The sequence below is a fragment of the Ostreococcus tauri genome (assembly GCF_000214015.3).
Source record: "Ostreococcus tauri WGS project CAID00000000 data, contig chromosome 02, whole genome shotgun sequence".
In the NCBI taxonomy this organism is placed as follows: Eukaryota; Viridiplantae; Chlorophyta; class Mamiellophyceae; order Mamiellales; family Bathycoccaceae; genus Ostreococcus; species Ostreococcus tauri.
In genome coordinates this window covers 913,812-937,316 of record NC_014427.2, presented here as the reverse complement: position 1 = coordinate 937,316, position 23,505 = coordinate 913,812, and the positions used below count along the sequence as shown (strand labels likewise).

The 23,505-nt window shown below is 55.3% G+C and overlaps 5 protein-coding genes across 5 annotated transcripts; 3 read left to right on the top strand and 2 right to left on the bottom strand.

Annotated features, from left to right (window-relative positions):
- Nucleotides 1–15: 15 nt before the first annotated feature.
- On the top strand, nt 16–3,426 carry OT_ostta02g04710 (Peroxisome biogenesis factor 1, N-terminal; the record flags this gene model as incomplete). The annotated part of the gene is made up of 1 exon (XM_022985177.1): nt 16–3,426. One exon carries the CDS (start codon nt 16–18, stop codon nt 3,424–3,426), a length of 3,411 nt encoding a protein of 1,136 aa, XP_022840858.1.
- A 55-nt stretch (nt 3,427–3,481) lies between these two features.
- OT_ostta02g04700 (Plastid lipid-associated protein/fibrillin conserved domain) lies at nt 3,482–4,192 on the bottom strand (the record flags this gene model as incomplete). Its single annotated transcript, XM_003075264.2, has 1 exon — nt 3,482–4,192. The coding sequence occupies one exon, from the start codon at nt 4,190–4,192 to the stop codon at nt 3,482–3,484; it is 711 nt and encodes a 236-aa protein (XP_003075312.2).
- A 141-nt stretch (nt 4,193–4,333) lies between these two features.
- On the bottom strand, nt 4,334–5,786 carry OT_ostta02g04680 (Ribosomal protein S1, RNA-binding domain; the record flags this gene model as incomplete). The annotated part of the gene is made up of 2 exons (XM_022985176.1): nt 4,334–5,059; nt 5,298–5,786. 2 exons carry the CDS (start codon nt 5,784–5,786, stop codon nt 4,334–4,336), a joined length of 1,215 nt encoding a protein of 404 aa, XP_022840857.1.
- Nucleotides 5,787–6,024: 238 nt separating this feature from the next.
- OT_ostta02g04670 (WD40/YVTN repeat-like-containing domain) lies at nt 6,025–8,953 on the top strand (the record flags this gene model as incomplete). Its single annotated transcript, XM_022985175.1, has 3 exons — nt 6,025–6,079; nt 6,324–6,418; nt 6,530–8,953. The coding sequence occupies 3 exons, from the start codon at nt 6,025–6,027 to the stop codon at nt 8,951–8,953; spliced, it is 2,574 nt and encodes an 857-aa protein (XP_022840856.1).
- Nucleotides 8,954–9,105: 152 nt separating this feature from the next.
- OT_ostta02g04660 (Polyketide synthase, KR) lies at nt 9,106–23,487 on the top strand (the record flags this gene model as incomplete). Its single annotated transcript, XM_022985174.1, has 1 exon — nt 9,106–23,487. The coding sequence occupies one exon, from the start codon at nt 9,106–9,108 to the stop codon at nt 23,485–23,487; it is 14,382 nt and encodes a 4,793-aa protein (XP_022840855.1).
- Between the last annotated feature and the right edge of the window lie 18 nt (nt 23,488–23,505).

Genomic DNA, 23,505 nt, shown 5'->3' with positions numbered 1-23,505 from the left:
GTTCGTCGCAACGTCATGCGCGCGGAGGAGGGCGAGCATCGCGGGGGGGGGGTCGGCGATGTCGGTTCGTTCGCTCGACGCGTACGAGTCGTGCACGAACGAAACGCGTTCATCACGCTGCCTCCAGATATCGTCTCGGCGGTGCTCCGGTCGAGAGACGCCGGCGGCGAGTATCCGCGACACGTCGTCTTGGAGTTTCGGGACGAAAATTCACGCGGAAAGCCGCGCGTAGTGCACTGCGCGTGGGCTGGTGGTGTCACGTCTGGGGGGGAGACGACTCGCGAGATCGGCGTCCCACACGCGTTGGCCGAGTTGCTCGACATCCAGGACGGAGACGACGCGCGTCTCACGTTCGGCGCGCCCTCGGAGTCCGCGACGGCGGAGAGCGTGACGGTTTCACCGCTCTCCGCGGATGATTGGGAAGCGGTTCTGGGTCAGGCTGAGGCGATGGAGGCGACGCTTTTGTCACAAATCGGGCTCGCGGCGCTCGGTCAGGCGGTTCCTTTCTACGCTCCTGGAGGTGGAAAGCCGCTCTCTTTACGAGTTCTTTCAATCAATCCCTCAGATGTCGCGGTGGTGCGGTTAGCGCCGGACACAGAGCTCATCGTTGAACCGTGGTCAAAGGGTGAGGCGGACGACGTGGACGACTTGGAAGAGTACTTGAAGGATGGTATAGATTTACGCGAATGGTTGAAGAATTACGACGAGACGAAGACGTCAACGGCGCTGCGCTTGCAAAATCCCACGGGGAGATGCGCCGAGCTGTTGCACAAAAGACTTCGGGATATCTCTTACGATGCACGCGAGGTGGGACGTTTCGAGCAAGCCTTGGAGGTGCCGGTGACTACCTCCATTGCCGTGTCTGCAGCAACCGCGAAGGAGCACAAGATGCGTCACGGCTCTCTCGTGCGCGTCTTCAAATATTCGTTTGAACGCGAGTTTGACTTGACAAGAACGGATGAAGACATCCCCTCACTCTTCTTGCAAGTATTCGTGGTGGAAGAAGAAGACGTTATCGCTCCCAAGCACGTCGCTATGTCGCAATCGGCGGCTCGCTCGCTCGCCCTATTTCAGGGTGACTACGTGCGGATCAAGGAGTGTGACGAAGCAAATGTCAGGGAGCCGACAACCTTCACCGCTCGCTTGAGGCCGTTGTTGCCACCTTTGCCGTTGGATTCCATGGAGGAGCGCGCGCCAGCAGCGGACATCTTCACAAAAAGACGAACGCTGCTATCCATCGCCAACGCGCTGGGGCCGGCGTACACCGTGGTCCTCGGTTTCAATGCGGCGGGCATCGATGTCGACAGCAAGATGACGACCAAGTTCTTAGACGACAGCGCGCGAGCACTCTTCGTGTCTTGGATGCGCGAACAGTCGTCGATGCACGATTCAAAGTCGGTCATCTTGAGCTCCAAGACTCCGGTGACGTTCAAATTGCCCAACTCTGGTCTGCACTCGGTTTTCGAATTGGAGCTCAAGTATCCATCGTCCGCGCAGGTTGAGAGTCCGGATAAGCCAGCGCGAGTGAGCCTGAAGAGTGTCGTCGATGGACAAGTCCAAATTGAACTCGGCGCGCCGATACGCTTACCTCGAAAATCGCCAGAGAGGAATCCAGCTCCAGGCGTCACGGTGTGGCCGCGAATCGCGGACGACGGTGAGTTCGCGCACATTCCCGGCGCTGCGCTGCGTGAATGCACGGATGAAGCACTCAAACAACTCAAGGTAAGTTTGTGGTTTGACGCGATCAAGATGCACGATGATTACGGCATTGGTATGTGCCCTGGAATCCTCGTCACGGGCGCGAAGGGTCGAGGACGTTCGAGACTGGTCAAGTCACTGTGTAAGCAGCTCGCTGAGGACATGAAAGCACTCAGCTGTGTCGTCGAGATTGACTGCGCTAACCTTCCAAAACCGCACATCAAAACTTTGGAGGCGATTCGCGCCGGGTTCAAGGCTGCGGACGAGCGACGGCCATCGATTTGCTATCTACTAAACCTAGAGCAGGCGTGTCCAGCGGGTGGTGAAGAGGGTGAGAAAGCAGACGACAATTACCACTTGTCTTGTCTCGTCGCAGAGGAGATGATAGAGCTCTCCGATGCGGATTCTGTGTTTTTCATTGCAACAACGAGTGAACGAGAGGCATTGTGTGAGCCTCTTCGTGAAAAAGACGTCTTTGATTACGAGTTCGAAGTTCGCAAACCTAACATGGACGCGAGAAGAGACGTTCTGTTATCTTACGCGGCGCATCGCGAGGTGCTGTTACACGAAGAAGACGCTGACGCGTTTTCGCAGTGCACTGATGGTTACGATGTTGGCGATTTGCGCGTCATGATTGATAGAGCGATGAATACTGTGATGGAACGTGAGCCGGAAGGCGTGAAACGTGAGTCGCTTCGGATCACGCACGCGGACCTGACGACCGCGGCGAAAGGATATGTCCCCATCGACCAAGCGGCGTTGGCGAAATCGGATGGCCCTCGAGGAGAGGGCGTTGATAACTACACCGAAGGTTTCGATCATATCGGCGGCTTCGATGACATCAAAGCTATTCTGGACGAAGCGATGGCACTTCCAGCGCGATATCCAAAGATTTTTGCTCAATGCCCGTTGCGTCTGCCTTCGGGCGTTCTCTTGTACGGTGCTCCGGGGAGCGGCAAATCGGCGCTCGCGAAAGCGGCAATCGTAAATGCTGGTCTACGTTCCATCACGATCAAAGGTCCCGAGTTGTTCAGCAAGTATTACGGCGAGAGCGAAGCTGAGCTGAGAAGACTGTTCCGTCGCGCACAGGACGCTGCACCGTGCGCACTGTTCTTCGACGAATTCGAGTCGCTCGTTCCACGGCGAGGAAGTTCCGACGGAGGCGTCACCGACCGCATGGTAAATCAATTCCTAACCCTTCTTGATGGCGTGGATTCGCTCGTTGGCGTGTTTGTCATCTGCGCGACGAGTCGACCAGACGTTGTCGATCCGGCGTTGTTGCGTCCAGGGCGACTCGACCACGTGCTGTACCTGCCGATGCCCGATGCGAGTCACCGCGAGGCAATCATGGAGTGCGTGCTACGTACTCGAAACGTAAAGTGCGGTCCAGGGGTCGATCTCGTCGCCATGGCTCGCGACATGGAAGGCTACTCCGGGGCTGATATCGACGCTTTCGTGAGCGAGTGCGAAAACGTCGCGTCGCGTCGCATCATCAAATCTTTTCTAGCGGAAAGCGAACTTGACAAAGAGGCGCAAGCGCCGACGGAGCCACCGCCAATCGAGGTGACCGATATCAAAGAGGCGAAAAAGACGGCAGGGAAGCCGTCTCTGTCTAAAGAGACGATTCGCTACTTTGAAGGCATACACGGTGAGTTTCGGAAAAGTCGAGAGCCGAACGCGATAATTCAAGGTGACGTCGCGACGAAACAAACGTACGCCGGCTTGTAGTTCAGTAGATCTTTCGCCAATGTGATTCTAGTCGCTAGTTCAGTTTCTTCTTCATTCAACTCAATCGCTTCATCTTGTCGTGCATCACGAGGATGAAGAGATTTCCCTTGTCGCCTCGGCTCACTCGAACCGTATCGTCGACAAAGGTGATGTCCAGAGCTCCTCGCGCACGATCGGGTGCCGTCACCTTGATCAGACCATTCAAGACATAAAATTTCTTGAACTGCACTTTCACCGCGGAATCGCTCGTGGGCGTCAGCTCGGCCTCGACGGCGTTGTAGAATGGAAACGTCTCGCGGTTCCGAGCCCGGAGCGCGTCGGCGTCGATGGTTTGGTAAATCTTCCCCGATGGTCGTAAGAAGCTCGGTTTGTTCGTACCCAAAATACTCGCTGATGTCGTGTATACGAGCTCCCACTCGCCGTTGATACACGATGCGCTGAGGGACTTCGGGTTCGGATTCAGCGCCTCGAGCGCTCGAGCCAAGTCGTCGATCTTCCTCTTTTCCTCATCGCTCGCCAAGATCCCTCGCTCGGTGCCCTCGATCGCGGCCAGAAGTGCATTCTTCGCTCGCTCGATCGCATCCGCGGACGTCGGCGAGGTGGACGCGGACGATGCGCGCGTGCGCACGCTCGAAGAGCGGTGCTCGGGATGAAACGTCATCGTCGCCATCGATCGACGAAGCGTCGACGTCGGTGGCGACGACTGCTTCGCCCGAGACGACCGCGCGGTCGCGAACGAAGTCGACGCGAACGCGCTGGACGACATCGCTCTCGTCACACGTCGAAGCGGACCGCGACGACGAGTGTGGCATTCGCGCGCGGCGAGTGAAACTCATTTTATTTTATCTCTAACTGTGGTTCACAAAGAAATGTTAAAATCGTGGGCTTCGCGCGCGAGTGATGCTATTTAGTTGTCGCCCTCATCGACCGACATCACGACACCCTCGGCGGCTTGCATCTTCTCCCTGAATTGACGACCCATCTCCTCGGCGGTCTCGAAGACGGCGGACGGGTTGCGGAGCATGTCGCCGTGGTTTTGTTCAAGCTTCTTCGTGCTCAGAGACAAGCGACCACGCTCAGCGTCCTTGGACATGACCAACACCTTGATGCGATCACCCGCAGACAGCACATTCTCGACGGCAACGATGCGCTCGTGCGAAATTTGAGAAATGTGCAACAACCCGCTCTGACCACCGACATCCACGAACGCGCCGTACGGCTTCACCGCTTGCACCATGCCCTCCACGACGTCGCCAACTTCTAAGCCTTCCGCGGACACCATGTCCGTCGCCAATCTGTGCGAGAGCACGAGTCGGTTCTTCTCCTCGTCAACCTCGATAAACTTGAAAGGAAGCTGTTGTCCAACCAACTCCTCACGGTTGAGGGTGCGAATGCCGATGTGGCTTTGCGGCACGAAACCGCGAAGCTTTTCAACTTCGACGAGCAAACCGCCGCGGTTGACGCTCAAGACTTCACCCGTGAGCGCGGCATCCTCCGCTTGCGCTTCGCGGCAGCGGTCCCACGCCTTGGCGAGCTCCATTCTGCGCACGGAGAGCGTCAAGCATCCCTCCCCGTTGTCGTCTTGGATGACTTCAAAGTCGTATTCAGAATCGACGTCGAACACGGACGCAGCCTGCGTTGGAGCGGAAACAAAAAGCATTCGGTCAGTATCTCATCCCCTCGTCTCCGTCAGGCGTCCGTTCGCGCCGAGTCGCAATTTCCACACCCTCCGAGGGCGTCGCCTCGCGAGAGCCAAAGCCCTAGGTTTTATCTGCCCAGTCGCGAAGGATTCGCCCTCGAGCGCGGCGACGCCGTCGTGGCGGCGTCGCGTCCGTCGCCGATGTGTACCGCGAACGCAAAATTTAACGTACGTTACGAATGCTGCCGAGCGACGCCTCGGACGTCGGGCAGAGCGCCTCGGACTTTGCGCCAATTTCGACCCACGCCCCTTTCGCATCGCACGCCTTGACTCGGCCGGTGATGACGTCGCCAACCTTGTAGTTGTACTGGTACTTGTCGAGAAGGCTCGCGAATTCATCGTACTCCGCGCTGGATTTACCGCCCACGATCGTCTCATCGCTCACGATCGCCCCGCGTCGGAGCGTCACCGAGCGCGTCGCGGGCTTGCCCCCGCGTAAAGCCTTCGTGGCGCGCAGTCGAAGACCGCGCACGGACGCCGCGGCGTTCGTCGAGACGGACAGCATCGTGCGTTTCGCGCGCGTTCGTCGTGCGCTCGGGGTCGCGGACGCGCGCGGCGACGAGTGCGGACGCGTCGCGCGCCGCACCGCGCGCGCCTCCACCGTCGCCGCCTCGGCGGCTCCGCCTGACGTCGATCGTGCGTGGACTCCTTCTTGAGTCATGACTCACGACGACGCACGCAGGGGCACACCCGGGGCGCGCCCCAGACCCCACGTCGCCCACCGACGATCGGTGTCGAGCGACCATCGGTGTCGAGCGAGCGACCGATCGATCGATCGACCATTCGACCGATCGACCGATCGACCGATCGACCGATCGATCGACCGATCGACCATCGGTCTCGACCGAGGACCACGCGCGAGGTCACCGCGCGAGGTGGACGTCGACGCGCGATCGATCATGTCGACCGCCGCGGCGAGAGCGCTCGCGGCGGCGGTGGACGCCGAGAGGCGAGGTACGACGCGCGCGCGCGATCGCTCGCGCGCGGAGACGGGTTCGGGGGCGAGGGGCGAGGGGGCGAGGGGCGATTCGAGCGCTCGGTCGCGCGAATGATGGCGCGCGGATGACGACGGCGACGGGGCGATTCGACGCCGTGCGCGCGCACGGGCGATGGCGGACGATCGATCGCGTGGTCGAGCGCGATGGAGTCGGCGAGAGCGAGGAGACTGACGACGCGTCGACGCGCGAGGGACTCGTAGCGACGAGCGCGGCGAAGGGACGCGCGCTCGCGAGGATGGAGGAAACGATAGACGTCGAACGCGTGGAAGACGGCGAGGCATCGAGCGCGATGGAGGTACGGAAAACGATTGTTGCGATGCGACGTGAGGCGACGCGACGCGATGTGGGCGTGATTCGGGTGCGTTCATCGAGGGGGAAGACTGAACGCCCGACGTCTCGAGCGCAGGTGTCGCCGATTACGGTGTACGAGACTAAATACGCCGAGGCACAGACGAGAATGATCGCCGTCAACGACTCTTTCATATGTTACGGGATTCGAAACGGGCTGATTCGCGTCTTTTCGCGAAAGACATCGAATGTTCGCTCGCTTTTGCGCGGCCACTCCGACTCGATCTCGACGCTCAAGTTTTTGGCCAACACGGATGTGTTGCTCTCGGTGGATTTTCGTGGACGAGTGATGGTACGGAAACTGTCTTTGTTGGAGAGCGACATGAATTCGTTGGAGGATGATGGCGCAAACGGGACCATTACGGCGCAAACACTCGTGGATTTTGATTTTCAGGTCGACACGCCCGAGGGTCACTGGCCTCCGTCCGTGTGCTGGATGCCGCTTGACTCGAGAAAGCCTGGACGATGTGAATTCGCTCTCAGCGCGGGCACGTGCGTGGTGTGCTACGAATTTTCTCTCATGATGAAGGGTGATGCTCCAGCGCTGGAAATCGATCTAAACGCACCGCCCGCTATGAGTGGTTTACAGGTAATAGAGTTTGACGCGCCTGTATCGTGCGTTGACAGCGCACCCGTTGGGCGCAAAATTGTCGCCGCTAGTGAGGGTCGAGCGTATGTGTTGGTCAAAGCGGACGGCGAGACGGAATTTGAGTGCACAGATACGCTCCCTTGGACCGTAGAAACCGCCGTGTTCGCGTCTGCTGATCGAGTGATTCTTGGAAATGAAAACAACTCCGAGTTGATTGTTGTCGACGTGACTCAGGAGACGCCGTTTGCGGTCCAACGCGTCGTATTCAAGTCCGATAACGACAAGCTGTTTAACGTGGGATTACAGCACAACCCGGAAACTGGCATTGTTCTCCTGTCGAACACGCGAATGAACGCTGTGTACGCGTTGCACTTCGACAAAAGCTTTGATTACATTGCGCGCTTCGAGGCGTCGCAACCGATTTTGAGCTTTGACGCAAATGTCATTCACGAAGAGGACGGTGGCGCCAAGATGCAGCTGTTTTGCATGCAAACTCAGGCGATTCAAACCTTGTCAATGGCCGTCGAGGCGTGTGTACCTCCCGAAGGTGCTCTCGCTGCGGTCGGTTCTCCTGGTACTCCAAAGAGAACGCTCGAGCACTCGTCATCAGCTACATTACTCACGCCTGACATGTTTGGTGGAGCTGAACTTGCTGGTGACGAGGAAGATGAGGAACCCAATGTCAGCTTGGAGAAACGAATCTTATCCGCTCCTGCCATGGCTGAGCGAGTAGATGAGTCTGAGAACGACGAGGACGACGGGGAAGAGTTCGAGTCTGCGGAAATGAGTGAGAGCATGGAAGCGGCGATGGTGTCAAGAGTGCCCGTTGATATGAAGCAGATTCGGGCCATCATTCGCGACGAAATGCGCGATATTCTCGACGAATTACGCGCGGAACGACGCAAAGCGGCCGAAGAGCGCGCTACGGATATGGAACGTGCACGCAAGGCGAGCGAAGCCGCCGCCGCAAACTTGAAGCGCGACATCACGAGCGCCATCGCAACTCTGATGCAGCAACACTCAGTAGAGAACGCGAAGACTCTCGAGGCCGGTGTAGGTCGAGCTCAGTCCGTGGCCGCAACGAGTGCGCAGACAGCGTTGAAGTCCATCGTCGGTCCTTCCATTGATGGCGCCGTTCGAGCTCATATGGAAACTTCTGTCGTGCCAAAGATGGAAATGGCGTGTGCCACTATGTTTTCTCAGGTGAAGCAAACTTTCGAGCGCGGCATGCTCGATTTGAATACTGAGCTTCTAGCCGCTCGTGAGTCCGCGGCGATCGCGCAAGTGACTCCTTTCGTCTCTGGTCTTCGTCAAGCGACGACTGAGATCCGGCAAGCGGCGACGGCATTGATGACTGATGTCCCCAACCAAGTGGCGCAAGCGATGTCAAAGATTACTCCGATCGCGCCGCCACCGGGTATGTCACCAAAGAGTGTTCAAGGGAAGACGCTTGCGCAGATCGAGCAGCGTCTGGATCCGACGGCGGAGATTGGAAAGTTGCTTCAGGCAAACCAAATTGATCGCGCCTTCAACGTCGCGCTCAGCATGAGCAAGGTGGAAGTTGTGATGTGGCTCATCACTCAGGTTGCCAGTGACCGTATTTTCGGTCAAAACCCGTGTCCGTTGTCTCAAGGCGTGCTTTTGTCGTTAGTGCAGCAGCTCTCGAGCGATTTGGCTACACCAGACGCGCGTACAAAACTTGACTGGATTCGGGATTCCTGTCTCGCAATCGATCCGGCTGATCCGTCTCTGCGCCAGCACATGCGTCCAGTGTTGAGTGGCGTGCATCAGGCCCTTATGGCGGCATCTAACTCGCCCGCGAGCGCTCCCGATGTTCGTGCTGGAACTCGGCTGTGCATCCATGTCGTTAATTCGATGTTGTCATCGTTGTAGGCTCAAGTTGTTGTTAATATCAGACGAGCAGTCTCCACGTGAACATGTGTACGCGCTGAGACACTCGCCTTCGCGCGTTCGCTTCGCGTCCCTCAACTCAAACGCGAACACTTACCTTCTCCTCTTACTTTTTACTCCACGTGACTCGTATCATGCCGCCGCGTGACATCTTCATGGGGATGCTTCCGCCGAAAGCTCCTCTAGCTGGTATGCTTCCTCAGAGTGCCACAGCGAAGCTCCTCCCCAAAGTGGTCGTCCCTCCCGCTGAGTCCCCTGCGTCGTCGGTGTGGGCACTTCTCGACAATGCATGCGAAAAGTCGGCGGACGCGCGGGCATCGATCGCCGTCGTCGACGTCGAGGTCGAGCACGATGGCTCTCTTTCCTCTGTTGAGTACTCTCTCAGGGCGCTGCGCCTCGAGGCGAGAACGCTTGCGCACTCCCTCATGCACGATCACGCCATCTCGGCAGGCGACGCGGTGGCAATTTTACTGGACAATTCTGCAGCTTCTATCGTCGCTAGTTTCGCCATCGCTGGTCTGGGCGCGAAGAGAGTCGACTTGAACACTCGTGTTGAGGCGCACGAGGTCGCGGCTGCAATGCGAACAACAGACGCGCGGCTCATCATCGCGAGCGATCGATACGTGAACAAGCTCTCTCGCGCGCTGCAGATACTGCTTGATGAAACAGTCGACCTTGACGACGTCGACTCGAGAATTTCCGTGTGTTTTGCCGCTCGTCCACGGGCGTCGACGGAGGCTGAACTGGCGCTTCCCCGATTCAATGACGACGTAGCAGAGTTAATGCGTGGCGTCAAGATGACGCGTCTGAGCTTTGACCTGGCCTCGGTAAATAGACCGGGCGTGGACTATATTCCAGGCGGCGGTACCGATGCGTATGATGCTTTCATCTCTGAATCGGATGAACCGTGCCTGAGCCTCCTCGACCAAGTTGCGCGCGGAGACGCGCTCCGATGGCGTCCACATCTCGACGAAAAATCGCTGCTCGATTGCGAGTACCAGGTTATGTTCACGAGTGGAACGACAACTGGAAAACCAAAAATCGTATCCCATACGCAAAGGCAAGTCTCCATGCACGCAGTGTCGGTTGCTAAAACTTGTGGTTGGGAGCGACAGCTCCATGTGTGGTTGCACGTAGCGCCCATGTTTCATGCTATGGATGCCTTCGCGATGTATGCAAGCGTATTCGCTGGAGTGAAACAAATCACGATATCGCACGATTTCGACGTCAACGCAACTCTAAGTTTGATCAAATCCGAGAATGTGACGCTCACGGCTCTCACGCCGACACACCTCGCGATGATGCTCAGACAACCATCGTTCAAGCACGCCGCATCATCTTTGCGTGCGATCTCCGTGGGGGGGTCGATAGTTTCGGATCAACTCGTGCAATCATTCCAAGACGCTTGTCCAAGTTGCGTTTACTTTACAGACTACGGATCGACGGAGGCGTGTGGAAAAATCTGTACCTCACTTGGAGCTTCATGTTCTGCCGCCGCGCTCGCGCGTGCTGGAAACCCGATGCCTTTATTCGATGTCACTGTGGTCAAAGACACGACGAGTATGCAATCCATTGAGTGGAACGATCACGATCGCGGAGAAATACTCGTTCGAGGGCCGACAGTGGGTGACGGAACGTGGCTTGCGTTGGGCGATGTTGCCACTGTGGATTCGACAGGCTCAGTGAAGATTGTCGACCGCGTGTCAGACGTCATCATCGTTGGAGGCGAGAACGTTTTTTCGAGCGAAGTTGAAACCATCCTTCTGGAGTTGGCTGCCATCGCGGAGTGCGCCGCATTTGGAATATCGGATGAAATTTTGGGTGAAGTTGTGTGCTGCGCAATCGTGTATGATCCGACAAATAAAATATCCGTGAGCTTGGACGAAGTCAGGAAGCACTGCATCGAGCGTTTGAGCGATTTCAAACGCCCACAGAGCTTCGTCGTGGTCAAATCATTACCGAAGAACTCAGCGGGTAAAGTGCTCAAGAGGGAGTTGCGGATGCAACACCAAACTTCAGATGCGACTACAACTGAAACTGGCGCAAAGAAGTCTACAACTGACGCAGAGCTTCTGAGAATTGTACGAGAAGAGTTCGCACACGCCATAGATCGGGATGAAACGCTTGAAACACTCGATGGCAACACTAATTTTATGTCAGTTGGCGTTAGTTCAACACAAGCGGTGGCTTTTGCCCGAGCACTTGCACAGAGGCTCTCTCTTTCGTTGCCGTCAACGCTTCTGTTTGACCATCCCAATTTGAACAGTGTCGTTACACACGTGGCGAGTTTGTGCACGCCCAAATCTGTGAAGGTCCAACGCGTACACCATCCGCCAGGACCGACTATTGTCAACGTTAACATCATCGATACAACCACTACCTGTCCGTGCACAGACTCTGATTCGAGTGCGATCCCACTGAGTCGCTTTGACGTGGAACTTCATTTCGCGTGTGAGGCTGATCTGTCGAGTTCTTTTATCGGCGCGGGAAGCGTTCGATTCGCATCAACTCTTGATGATATTATTGCCGAAGAAGACATCGTAGCTTGCAATCTGTCGCCGATGGAGGCCAGTTACGTTGATCCACAACATCGACTGTTGCTTCGCCAAACGCTGTCGGCACTTTATTTCGTCAGAAGTTACACTGCGCCGCAACCAATCGCTATGAGCGTCGGCACCTTCATCGGCTGTATGTGGAATGAGGACTACGTGAATTTAGTCTCTACGTTTCCATGCGTCATGCGTTCTCCGAGTTCCGTTTTAGGAACTGCTTCTGGGTTGTCATTCTTGACGGGTCGCATCGCGTTTGCTGCCAACCTGTCTGGCCCAGCGATTGGAGTAGACACCGCCTGCTCATCATCTTTAGTTGCTTGTGCTCTTGGATTAGGATCGATTCTTAGATTGGAATGCAATGCTGCGACGTGCGGAGGTACTAACCTTCTCCTTTCATCGATGACGCATTCAAAAGTTTGTCGCATGGGTGCTTTGGCCGTTGATGGTCGATGCAAGACCTTGGATGCGTCGGCGGATGGATACGGTCGAGGTGAGGGCGTTTCATCATGCCTCTTATCATCTGCGTGTGAGAATTACGCTCAAGCGACGCTGATTCATGTTGGTGTGAATCAAGACGCACAATCCTCGAGCTTGCTGGCGCCACGAGGCGCAGCTCAGGCACACGTCATATCCGAGACGTGTTCGCGGTGCGCAGGACAGCTCATCACTTACGAACTTCACGGTACAGGAACGCAACTAGGCGACCCTATCGAAATCGGAGCCCTGGGCGAGGCGTTCCTGTCGACGAAGATCGATCCAGGCGAGGTGTCGATCACAAGCGCCAAAAGCTCATTTAACCATCAGGAAGGGAACGCGGGCGCAGCTGGTCTCCTCCGAGTAGTCCAAAGTGCCGTCAAACATTGCACAGAGCCAATCCGCCATTTGACGTCGATGAATTCGTACGTGTTAGATGTGCTCAGTAATCACATGGCGCACGACTTATCATTTGCTCGATTACCTCACGCAACGATCCAAAGAGCCGCCTCGTGCGCAAACTTTGGCATATCTGCCTTTGGCCTTTCCGGAACCAACGCTAGTGCTGCGTTAAAAAATCGAGTGTTTGGCGCTGACTCGAAATCTGACAATCGAACAGCTCTTCTTGACAGAACCACTTGGTGCTCAATTGTCCCACCACCAAGTGTTTTCCGACAGGTCTCATCGATCACGAGCACGAAGGTTCAGTTTAACGCGACATTGCGAACGGATGGACATGCCTTTCCCGCAATCTGTATCCAGATGTTCGGAGAGTCAACATGCGTGTTATCGTCGTCGCGGAAAGCACCGGCATTTTTAACCAAGCTCTCACTACGCCCACTGTCACACGTACTTCAAAACTATGGGATGATGTCGTGCTACGTGACGGCAAACTTGCAGACTGGTTCTATGATGATCACTCACGGCGCTGAAACGCTCACTTCGTGTCACATCGTGGACGGATGGAATTGCAAGCATACATCAAACGTGCTTCTACGCGCGCCATACGCCAAGGATGACAAGCAAGCTGCGACCGTTTTAGCTTTAATTGAACGTCGAAACTTCCGCGCCGAAGATCACGACTTTGACTCTGCGTGCATCAACGCAGTACATCAGCTCGACTGTGTCCAAGGGAAAGCCACGGTTTTGGTTTCGGTTGCAGCATTTTCAGTGAGATATCATCAACACATGTTGTCGATGACTGGATTCTTGACGCTTCCAGGAGCGCGGGCGAGTCTAGGTGGAATATTACAGTTTGAAGGCCTCACCTTCAAGTCATACAAGTCCTTGGTCGTTTATCCTTTGAACTGGAAGAGATTTAGCGCGCACCACCCACATTTCAGACTTTTCACAGATTTTACGAAACCGAGTGCTGACAAACCCAGTCACGTAGTCTCTGTCTCAATAAATGGTGAGGAAGTCCGCCGTCGAGTAGAGCGAGCGGTCGAGCACACGATTGGGCGGCCATTGAGCGTAGACGAACGGTTCGTTACTTCGGGCATGGACTCTTTCACTGCGAATGAGCTCAAAAGCGAGCTCGACTCGGTGTTTGGATTCGCTTTCCCGGCAGCCGTTTCGTATGATTTTCCCTCTATCCAGACTTTGACTGCTTACATCGAGGCGAGGTTACGCTCGGGGACTACTACATCTTCTACTTCCATCACCGAAGCTCGCGTGCTCGCTACCGATGACTACGCGTTCCTGATTGTCGGTGAGCACACTCGGACCGCCGGATCAGGGTTCTACATGGATGCCGTGTCGATGCCCTCGTACTGGCGATGGGATGCTGACTACTGGATGGACGTTCGCAATACAGCGCTTCCTCGTTCTGGTGGTTTCATGGAGCAGCTCATTGCATTTGACAACGAACTTTTCGGTATCCCAAGCGTCGAATCACTCCTTCTTGATCCACAGCAGCGGACGTTGCTCGAATGTACGTTCACTCTCGAACATCTGAGTCGTAACGTGGTTGAACAGTCTGACAAACTCAACGTTTTCGTTGGGATTACAACCTCAAATTACAAGCCTGACGTAATCAGTCGGTACTGGGGCTCGTTCCATTCAACCATGGGTACTGGAAATTTTCCAAGCGTCGCCGCGGGTCGAATTTCCTTCACGTTCGGGTTCGCCGGACGATCGATAAGCGTGGACACAGCGTGTAGTTCGTCGCTTGTCGCTTGTTCACTCGCTTTTGAGTGCTGGAATCAACAACCGGTCAATTCGTTCTCGCTGGTGTGCGGTTCGATGATCATCGTGTCGCCCGCGGTCGTCATCGATCGCTTCGTGTCGAACATGCTCTCCATGGATTGTCGTTGCAAAACTTTCTCCGCGGACGCCGATGGCTTTGTGCCAGGTGAAGCTACTTGTGCTGTGGCTCTGAAGAGCGTTAAGACGACCGGAAAGAAGCGTGTTTGTGGCGTCCAAATCGCAGGAACAGCGGTTAATCAAGATGGCCGGTCTGCATCGCTTACTGCTCCAAACGGTCCATCGCAACAAGCTCTGCAACAAGCGGCGATGATCATCGCGCGACTTCGAGGAAGCGACGCCGATGGACTGCATATGCACGGCACGGGGACACCTCTAGGAGATCCAATAGAGCTCGGCGCCGCAAGTATGACTTTTGCCGAAAGTAACCTCTCAATTGAGGCTTCTAAAAGTTCGATAGGACATACGGAAACGGCTGCGGGTATCGTCGCTCTTGCTCGCACATACGCCACCTCGATGCTTTCAGCGTCGTTACCGCAGGTGCACCACTTACGAGGAATCAATCCGCATTGCGCGTTGACCATAGACGAATCGAAGTGCAAGTTCCATATCCCACGCGAAAAATCGTGTACACGTTCAAATCATGTGCGAAACGTGGGTGTGACGGCGTTTGCTTTTCAAGGTACAAATGCGTTTGCGGTTGTGCGGTCGGTGTTTGGCGAATACAAATCATCGCAAGTTTTCGTCTTCGAACACGTGGATTTCTGGCCACTTCCAGAGTTACATCCTCAACTTCTTGCTCATTACAAAGAAGGAGACGTCGCACGTTTCTTCGCACGTATAGATCCCCGACCACACGCTCATTTGCTCGATCACATTGTCGCCGGACGTGCGTTATATCCAGGAACGGGTTTTCAGGAAATATGCGCCGCGGCAGCCCGCAATCTCTCACTTGCTCCCGCCTTGGTACGAGAATCAACGATCGATGCACCTTTAGTGGTGGGCACGCAGGAGACGACGACTTTTCGGACGACGATTCAGTGTCGCACAGGTGTCACGCGCGTCACATCGTCTTCGGATTCGACCTATATGCGATGCATTACTCAGCGTGATCATGCCGCACTGACATATTTGAGAGCTCCCGAACGTCATGGCGGCTTCAGGCAGAGCATGAACGACATTTCAATGGCATGTGCATTCATTCCTGCGCGCGGCGCACACGTCGGCTATGGAGTACATCCAGCCGCATTGGATTCTGCGCTACAACTTGGAGCGGCTGTGAATACCTCGAGTAATAAGCTCAAAGTTCCGGTCGGCGCGTGGGCGTACAAATCGTCGAAGTGCTCCTCAACATTGATGTTTGCGTCGGTTTGTGGGCTTAACCACTCCCTCAGCGGTGCGAGTGTCGTCGGTTTACGACTGAAGGAGATGCGTCGCATTAGTACTGTGAAAACTGAGCGCTCGAGTGATGCCGTTTTGAAACACGTGTACGAATCGCTATGGTTCGTCACAAAAACTGCACGAAGACGTACATTTGTTTCGAAAAGCAGGCACATACATAATCATTCACGACCGCACGACGCAGTGTGCACAGCGACACAAAGTCTGCAGAACAGCATGTTCAGTTCCTCGCTCGCATTCGAGGCCACACGTGATCGCACAGTCGAGGCCACGCGGGCAGCGTTCGGCACAGCGGCGCAAGAGAATCGTGCCATTAAGTTTGATTCATCGTGTCACCTACCCATGGACTCTACTTTTATAGAACGAGCTCTCGATTGCACGGATCGCGCGGAAGGTGCGTGCAAAGAGTGCGTTGTCGAGTCCCTCGCGATGTACGAGGCGCGTCTTCGTCACATTAGAGCAACCGAATCGGGTCGAATCAGAAACGAGCATACTCGATCGAAATTCCTTTGCCACGGCAGAGTTACTGGCTCAATTGACAACTTTCTGTTCATCACTGGTGGGCTGGGGGCCATTGGAATGGTCACTGCCCGCGCGTTCGAACGCAAGGAGTGGAAATTAGCACTTCTGTCACGCAGTGGCAGATGTCGACTTTTCGGCGAACGAACGGGAAAACTGGTTGTATCTATAAAGTGCGATGTGTCTTGCGCCGAGAGTAGAGCCACGAATTCCTTACGAACTCGGTACTTCTTCGATAATACGTTGGAACACATGTTTCACGCCGCCGGGGCTCTTGCCGATGCTTTGGTCAGCAAACAAACGGCTGGCTCCATCTTTATCACCACAGGGGCAAAAAAACTCGCTCAAAGCGTTCGCATGATCGACGCGACGCGTTTGCTCCTGTTTTGCTCGTCTCTTGCCGCATTGACGGGAAATCCCGGGCAGATGAACTACTCGGCTGCGAATGCCATGCTCGATGCCGACGCCAGAGACTCGCGTCGATCCGGTATGCCGAAAGTAAGTATCCAATGGGGTGGATGGGCAGAGGTGGGCATGGCGGCGCGCGACCCCTCGATAGTGCAGCGCCTCGAGCGCATTGGCGCCGCAGCTCTGGATCCGAGAAGCGGTGTCGAAATTATCGCGAGCATGTTTCGAGCTGACTTGCTGTGCGATTGGTCAGTCAGCCGATTCGATTGGACTCGTATCGCGAAGACGCTTCCGGCGTTCGGTGTGTTCAGAGATATGGTTGGTGCAAACGCGCCTTCACTACACACAGTTGGTGGCGTTAAAACAGATGGTTCAGAATCAAGAAGCATGAGCACGCAAGACGTTGAATCCAAAATCTCGACAGTTGTGCGCACGCTCACAGGTGAACACGTCTCTGCAGAAACTCCCCTCATGGAGGCTGGTCTCGACTCGCAAGCGGCGGGAGAGCTGGTGAACGCGTTGGAGATTGAGTTCCCAGGTACGGAAGTGCCCGCGACTGTCGTCTTCGATTATCCAACAGTCTCGGCACTCGCATCTTACATAGCGGACGTTTCCGGCGTGAGCGATGCGCGAGCGTTGATGAAACTCGATGATGGCACGACGACACGCCATTCTGATGTTGTCGCGAATATATCGAGTGCCGACTTGCTCTTACCATCCAATAGCGGTGATGCGATCACTTGCGTACCTTACATGCGATGGGATAATACGTGGTTTAGGGAGAGAGAAAAGTCGCTACTGCCATCCTTCAGTGGGTTTTTGATCAATTATGAGCTTTTCGACTCAAATATGTTTGGTATTTCGAGCAGCGAGGCATTCTTGATGGATGTTCAACAAAGATCGATTCTTGAGGGGGTCGTTGCGACGAGGATCGCTCGGAATGTGATGGTTGACGATGCCCTCGATGATAACGCCACCGGCGTGTACTGCGCTATATCGTCGATGCAGTATCACGTCGAGATCGTGAACTATTACCTTCCGAATAATGCGTCCCCGTTCGTCGCGACTGGTAACACACTGAGCGTTGCCGCGGGCAGAGTATCTTTCTTATTTTGTTTGCGAGGTCCATGTTTCTCTTTAGACACTGCCTGCTCGTCAAGCATCGTCGCCACACATCTCACGATGGAAGGTTTACGACAAGGAGATTGTTCTTCGGCTCACATATGCGGAGTGATCACAATCTTAGGTCCAGCCGTCACGGCCATCTTCAACGCATCTGGGATGCTTGCCCCGGACGGTAGATGCAAAACCTGCGATGTAGCGGCGAATGGATACGTGAGAGGTGAAGCGAGAGGTGTGTTTTTGGTCGACGCCTTTGACATTGACTCCATGAATCAGTCTGGCGTTGCAATCATCGGAAGTGCGATCAATCAAGACGGTCGATCAAGCTCACTCACCGCTCCAAATGGCCCATCACAGCAGGCCGTGATGAAGGCAGCGCTGTGTAACTCTGAAATCACTGGAAGAGACCTGCAGAAACTGCAACTACACGGAACAGGTACCCCTCTCGGCGATCCGATCGAAGTCGGCGCCACTGTTGCGGTCTTACAGCGCCCTCAAGGAGATCCTCTATCGTTAGAAGCGATAAAATCGCACGTCTGTCACACCGAGACGGCAAGTGGAATGGTCGCACTCATGCAGCCGCTGGTTTCGCTTGTCCAGAGCACAGTGGAACAAGTCTTACATCTACGATGGGTCAATCCACATGTCGAGTCAATCGTAGGCAGAAACGCAACCCACGTCAGCTTGCCAAGACAAAACTTGGCTCGAAACACGAAGATGTGCGGTATTAGTTCTTTCGCCTTCCAGGGTACAAATGCAAACTCAATTCAACGCGTAGTAATACGGCAAAGTGAGATGAGACATCCGGTGACTTCATTGGTGTTCACAAAAGATAGGTTCTACCCTTGTCCGTTGCTTCATCCGCATTTGAACTCATTTTCGAGAACTTTCAAGCGAGGCGATGCGCTGCGGTTTGTTGCCGTAGTTGACGTGAAATCACACTCCCATCTGCTTGACCACCGCGTACTCGATAGGGCTCTCTATCCCGGCGCGGCCTTCCAAGAACTTGCCTCTGGAGCTGTACGAATGTTCGACGCAAGGAATGTCTTGATTACGAATTCAAGTGTCCCGGCGCCGCTATACCTGTCAGCAACCAGGAGCACGATGTTTGAAGTCGAGTTACGCGCGCCAAGCGGACAATTGAACGTTTTTAGCGGGGTCGTGACGTTCATGCGCGCACGAGCGAGCACACAAGTGCAAACATGCGTGAAAGACTCAATTCTATTACGCTCCACATGCAAAAGAGTCGTGTCGAAGACAACGACCGATCCAGGGCGAGCGTTCGGGAGAGTGAGATCGTCATGGGCGGAGTGGCACGACGATTACTTTGTCGATCCATCATGCTTGGACAATGCGCTTCACCTCGGCGCGGTTATGAACGCCGGCTCTCGTGAAGTAAAGGTCCCGGTCGGCGTGCGAGCGTACGCTGCGCAAATCATACCTTCTGAACAGCGTATACTTCGAGCCAGTGCGTGCAATGAGCGCTCAAACTACTCACTTGAGCGCGCACACGTTGTCGGCCTTGAAGTAAGATCCATGCGGCGCGCTCACGCGCCGGTGACAAACCACAAAAAGATGACATACTCTCTTAACTGGTTCGCTTCACACCCTTGCGTGTCGGAAAGTGTCACAAAACCTGGTCACTCACCAACGTCGCTGGAATCATCAGTGAGTGAGGAAGTTTCGACTGCGATGTGCGCTGCCCAACAAATCAACTCGACGACTGTTTCCGGAGTCAAAGTTTCCACCACGCGCGAAGAAAATAACGACGCCGTGCACGGACTCTTGAGGACATTCGGACAAGAGGCGAGACACATACGTGCGGAAGGTGTTCGGTTTGATAGCTCGCGAACGCATCACGTAGCTGCGGACACAACTGTGGAGTTTGCCGGCGAATCTCATGAACTCGTGGTCACCGCTAACTACGTCTACGAATCTCGCATCGGTAACACGCGATGCAAGGCGCCGGTATTGCGCTCACAACGAGTCGAGAACGCTTTGGCTGGTTCCCCCTTTCTGGTAAAGAGGGTTCTGATCACAGGCGGTCTTGGTGCGATCGGGTACGATTACGCCAAGTGTCGAAATGCGTCCAGTGTATTCGATGCGAGAATCCTTCTAACTAGTCGCAGTGGGCGCAGTAGTCAGTTAGACGCGACACCATTCACGTCTTTACGCGCCATCAACTGTGACGCCAGGTTTCGTGAGGATGCCCATCCGTTGGCGCCTTGCGAACTAGATGAAATTTTGCACACCGCCGGGGTTTTGTACGACATGTCCATACGAAGACAAACCGCCTCATCGGTGCGACTCGTCGTCGGTGCCAAGGTCAACACGTGGCTGAACATCAAACAGCGCATAAGTGACTCACCAACGCAGAGGACCGTGTACTGTTCGTCGATTGCCGCGCTCTCTGGGTCGAGTGGACAATCCAATTATGCCGCCGCGAACGCGTGGCTCGACTCCATCGCCATTTTCAGTCGACTTCGGGGTGAATCCTCAAGCTCCATTCAGTGGGGAGCTTGGTCTAATACTGGAATGGCCGACGCGAAAGTTCTAGCGAAAGTCGATTCCATGGGCTTGGGAATCGTCACCCCCGAGCTCGGCATGAAAACGATTGAACAGGTTATGTCTCAGCACGCAATTTTGAACGTCGTCGCGACACCGTACGACTTCGACAAGTTTGTCGATGCCGTGCCAGTCATTCCGAGGATCTTCCGCGACGTCGCCGTGAAGAAGCGTAGGAGCGCTGCGAAGAAAACCTCCAAAAAGTTCGGCAAGGTCACGGTTCGATCAGCGTCGGAAATCACGATGAAAATACAGAGCATCGCGACGGATGTCATCGGTCGGGACATAAGTGCCGTCGAGCCACTCATGGATGCCGGACTTGATTCACTCAGCGGACAAGAGATGAAGCAGCAAATCGAGGATGAATATAACATCGAGCTCAGCCCAACCGCCGCGTTTGATTACCCGACAGTCAGCGCGCTAGCCAATTTCGTGGCCGGCGAGTTGGGAGGCGAACAGAAGGACGCATCGACGGAAGAAACCGGACCAAAAGTCTCCATTGCCGATGTTCAGGCACGAGTTCTAAGAATAACGAGCGGCGTCATAGGCAGAGATGTCGATCCACGTGAACCGCTCATGGATGCCGGACTTGATTCACTTTCTGGACAAGAGATGAAACAGCAGATTGAGGATGAATTCGATGTTGAGCTCAGCGCCACCGCCGCGTTTGATTACCCGACGGTGCACGATTTAGCGAACTTTGTCGCCGACGAGATCGGAGCGACGGCAATTACGACGACTCTTGCGCCCTCGTCACGAGCTTTCATTGAACAGACTCAGGGGCTCGCCGTCGTGAGAGGACTCGACATTGTCGCGCCGAGCCCACCCGAGGCTGATGCCGTCCGACGCATCCCTTACCAACGTTGGGATCATAATCGCTACCAAGAAGTCGTTCAAAAATGGCACGGAGAGTTCCTCACGATGAGCGGCTACAACCTCCACGTCTGTGGATTCTCGGGGATGATGGATCGTTACTATCGATTTGATTCCTCCCTCTTCGGTATATCCGCACTAGAGGCGGGATATATGGACGTTCAGCAAAGATCTCTTTTAGAGGGTACGGTGAAAGCCACCTCGGCGATTATCCGCACATCCGTAGAAGATACGCTTGATGGATCAGTGTCAACGGGTGTCTACGTCGGCATTGCTTCGTGTGATTACGCAGACGAAGTGATACGAAGGTATAAGCCCAGTCTGCATCCATACCTGGTCACTGGAACTTCTCTGAACGTCGCTTCAGGGAGGATTTCATTCGTTTATAATTTCCGCGGGCCGTCCATTTCTATCGATACAGCGTGCTCGAGCTCTATCGTGACGACTCACGTCGCTTTCAAAGGAATGCGCGCGAGAGAGATCAATCGCACATTATCGTGCGGCGTTCAAGTGATCCTGAGTGAACACCTCGTCGGTGTGTTCCATTCTTCCGGAATGCTCGCCGCTGATGGTAGATGTAAGACTTTAGACGTAAATGCGGATGGATACGTGCGCGCAGAGGCGCGTGGTGTGCTCTTACTCGAGATGAAAGATGGTGAAAAATCGGCGAGCGTCGTCATCGCGGGTACGGCGGTGAATCAAGATGGCCGTTCCTCCTCGCTCACTGCTCCTAACGGGCCTTCGCAAAAAACAGTGATTCGGACCGCTCTCACCGTTTCCGATGCGCAGGGGAGAGATGTTGACGCGTTGCAGATGCACGGTACGGGGACATCTCTCGGTGATCCAATCGAAGTCGGCGCCGCTTTCGACGTCCTAGCACGCGCAGATAGTGACCGTCCACCGACGTTCGAGTCAATAAAAAGCCACCTCGGGCACTCAGAAACAGCCGCGGGCATCGTATCAATCATCCAAGAGACGAATAAGTTGGTGCAGTCGTCTTCATCATTGATTTTCCACATGAGACTGTTGAACCCGCATTTGCAAGGATTATTTTCATCATCCGTGAAATCAACGACGACGAGAATTCGAGTGCCGAGAGGGTGCGCCGCGCGCCGTGCGTCACTCGCGAGCGTCTCTGGATTCGCATTCCAGGGTACGAATGGAAACGTCGTGCTGAGGAGATCGCGCGAGAATTGCTCACGCGGATGTTCACAAGTTTCATTTTCTCGCGAACGTTTTTGGCCCCTGTCAGAGATGCATCCAAATATTGTCGAGTTCCAAGGTTCTCACGGCGCCATGTTACATTTTACCGCTTGCTTCGATCCGCGCTTACACACTTGCGCTCTAGAGTGTGAAACAAAGGCGAGAGAAGCGATCGTCTCCAGCGCCACGTGTCTAGAGCTCGCGTGGGGGACTTCGAGACTCTTCTCTCGCGATTCCGTGGCGTGCGAGAGTGCCGTTCTAGCACCGGTAGCGCTGCTCACTCAAACTGCGACGCATTTCGCCATCCTCATCGACAGTCGGTCAGGTGGAGTTCAAGTGAAGGACCGTTGTGAAGACCGGGAGGTAAAACTGATGTGCCGGCTTCATCGTCGACATTTCTCTCCCGCGCACTCCGACGCGCGTCAGTACTCGTGGGTTCCTTTACAACCGCGCGCTCGTGTGCACAACACGTCTCGAGCTCGCGTGCGAGAGATAGCAAAACAGAGCTATCTAGAGTATTTCATCGATCCCCAAAGCCTGGAAAGCGCCTTTTCCGTGCGAGCGGCGACGAGTGACGCCGGCGTGTTGAGAGCGTGCGCCAGATTTTGGTTCGAGCGACCCGTCGGCGAGGGAGACGTCGTCGTCGCGACGAGCGCTGATGATTTCAAAGTTGGACCTGTGCGCGCTACCGGTACCGTGTTTAAACACACGTTCGATAAAGTGTACCGAACGGCGTCGGTATCGATGAAAAGTGGTACGCGAGAGCCATCGCACGGGCAGCCGCCGCGCGCGCCGCCGCCGGAATCGCGAGAAACGATACGGCGCACGATTCGAGCGCACTGCGCCCGAATAATCGGTGTCGATACCATCTCGGGACACGAAACGCTCACAGATCTCGGCATGGACTCTCTCACCGCTTCGGAGCTGCGAGCGGCTATCCAAACCAACTTTGGTCTCGCGCTTCCCGTCGCCGCCGCGTACGAGTGTCCGACCGCCGACGCGCTCGCGGAATACGTCGCGCGCGCGTCGAAGAAACCCCGAGAACCCATCGGCATCGCGACGACACCGTCGTCCATCGATCGTTCTGTGCGCGCACGCGCGCGCGCGGTCGTCATCGCCATCCTCGCCGTCGTCGTCGCCGTCGCCGTCGTCGTCGCCGTCCGCCTCGCCTGGGCCATCCTCCAAAACCGCTGACGCGTCCCCGCGCGCGCC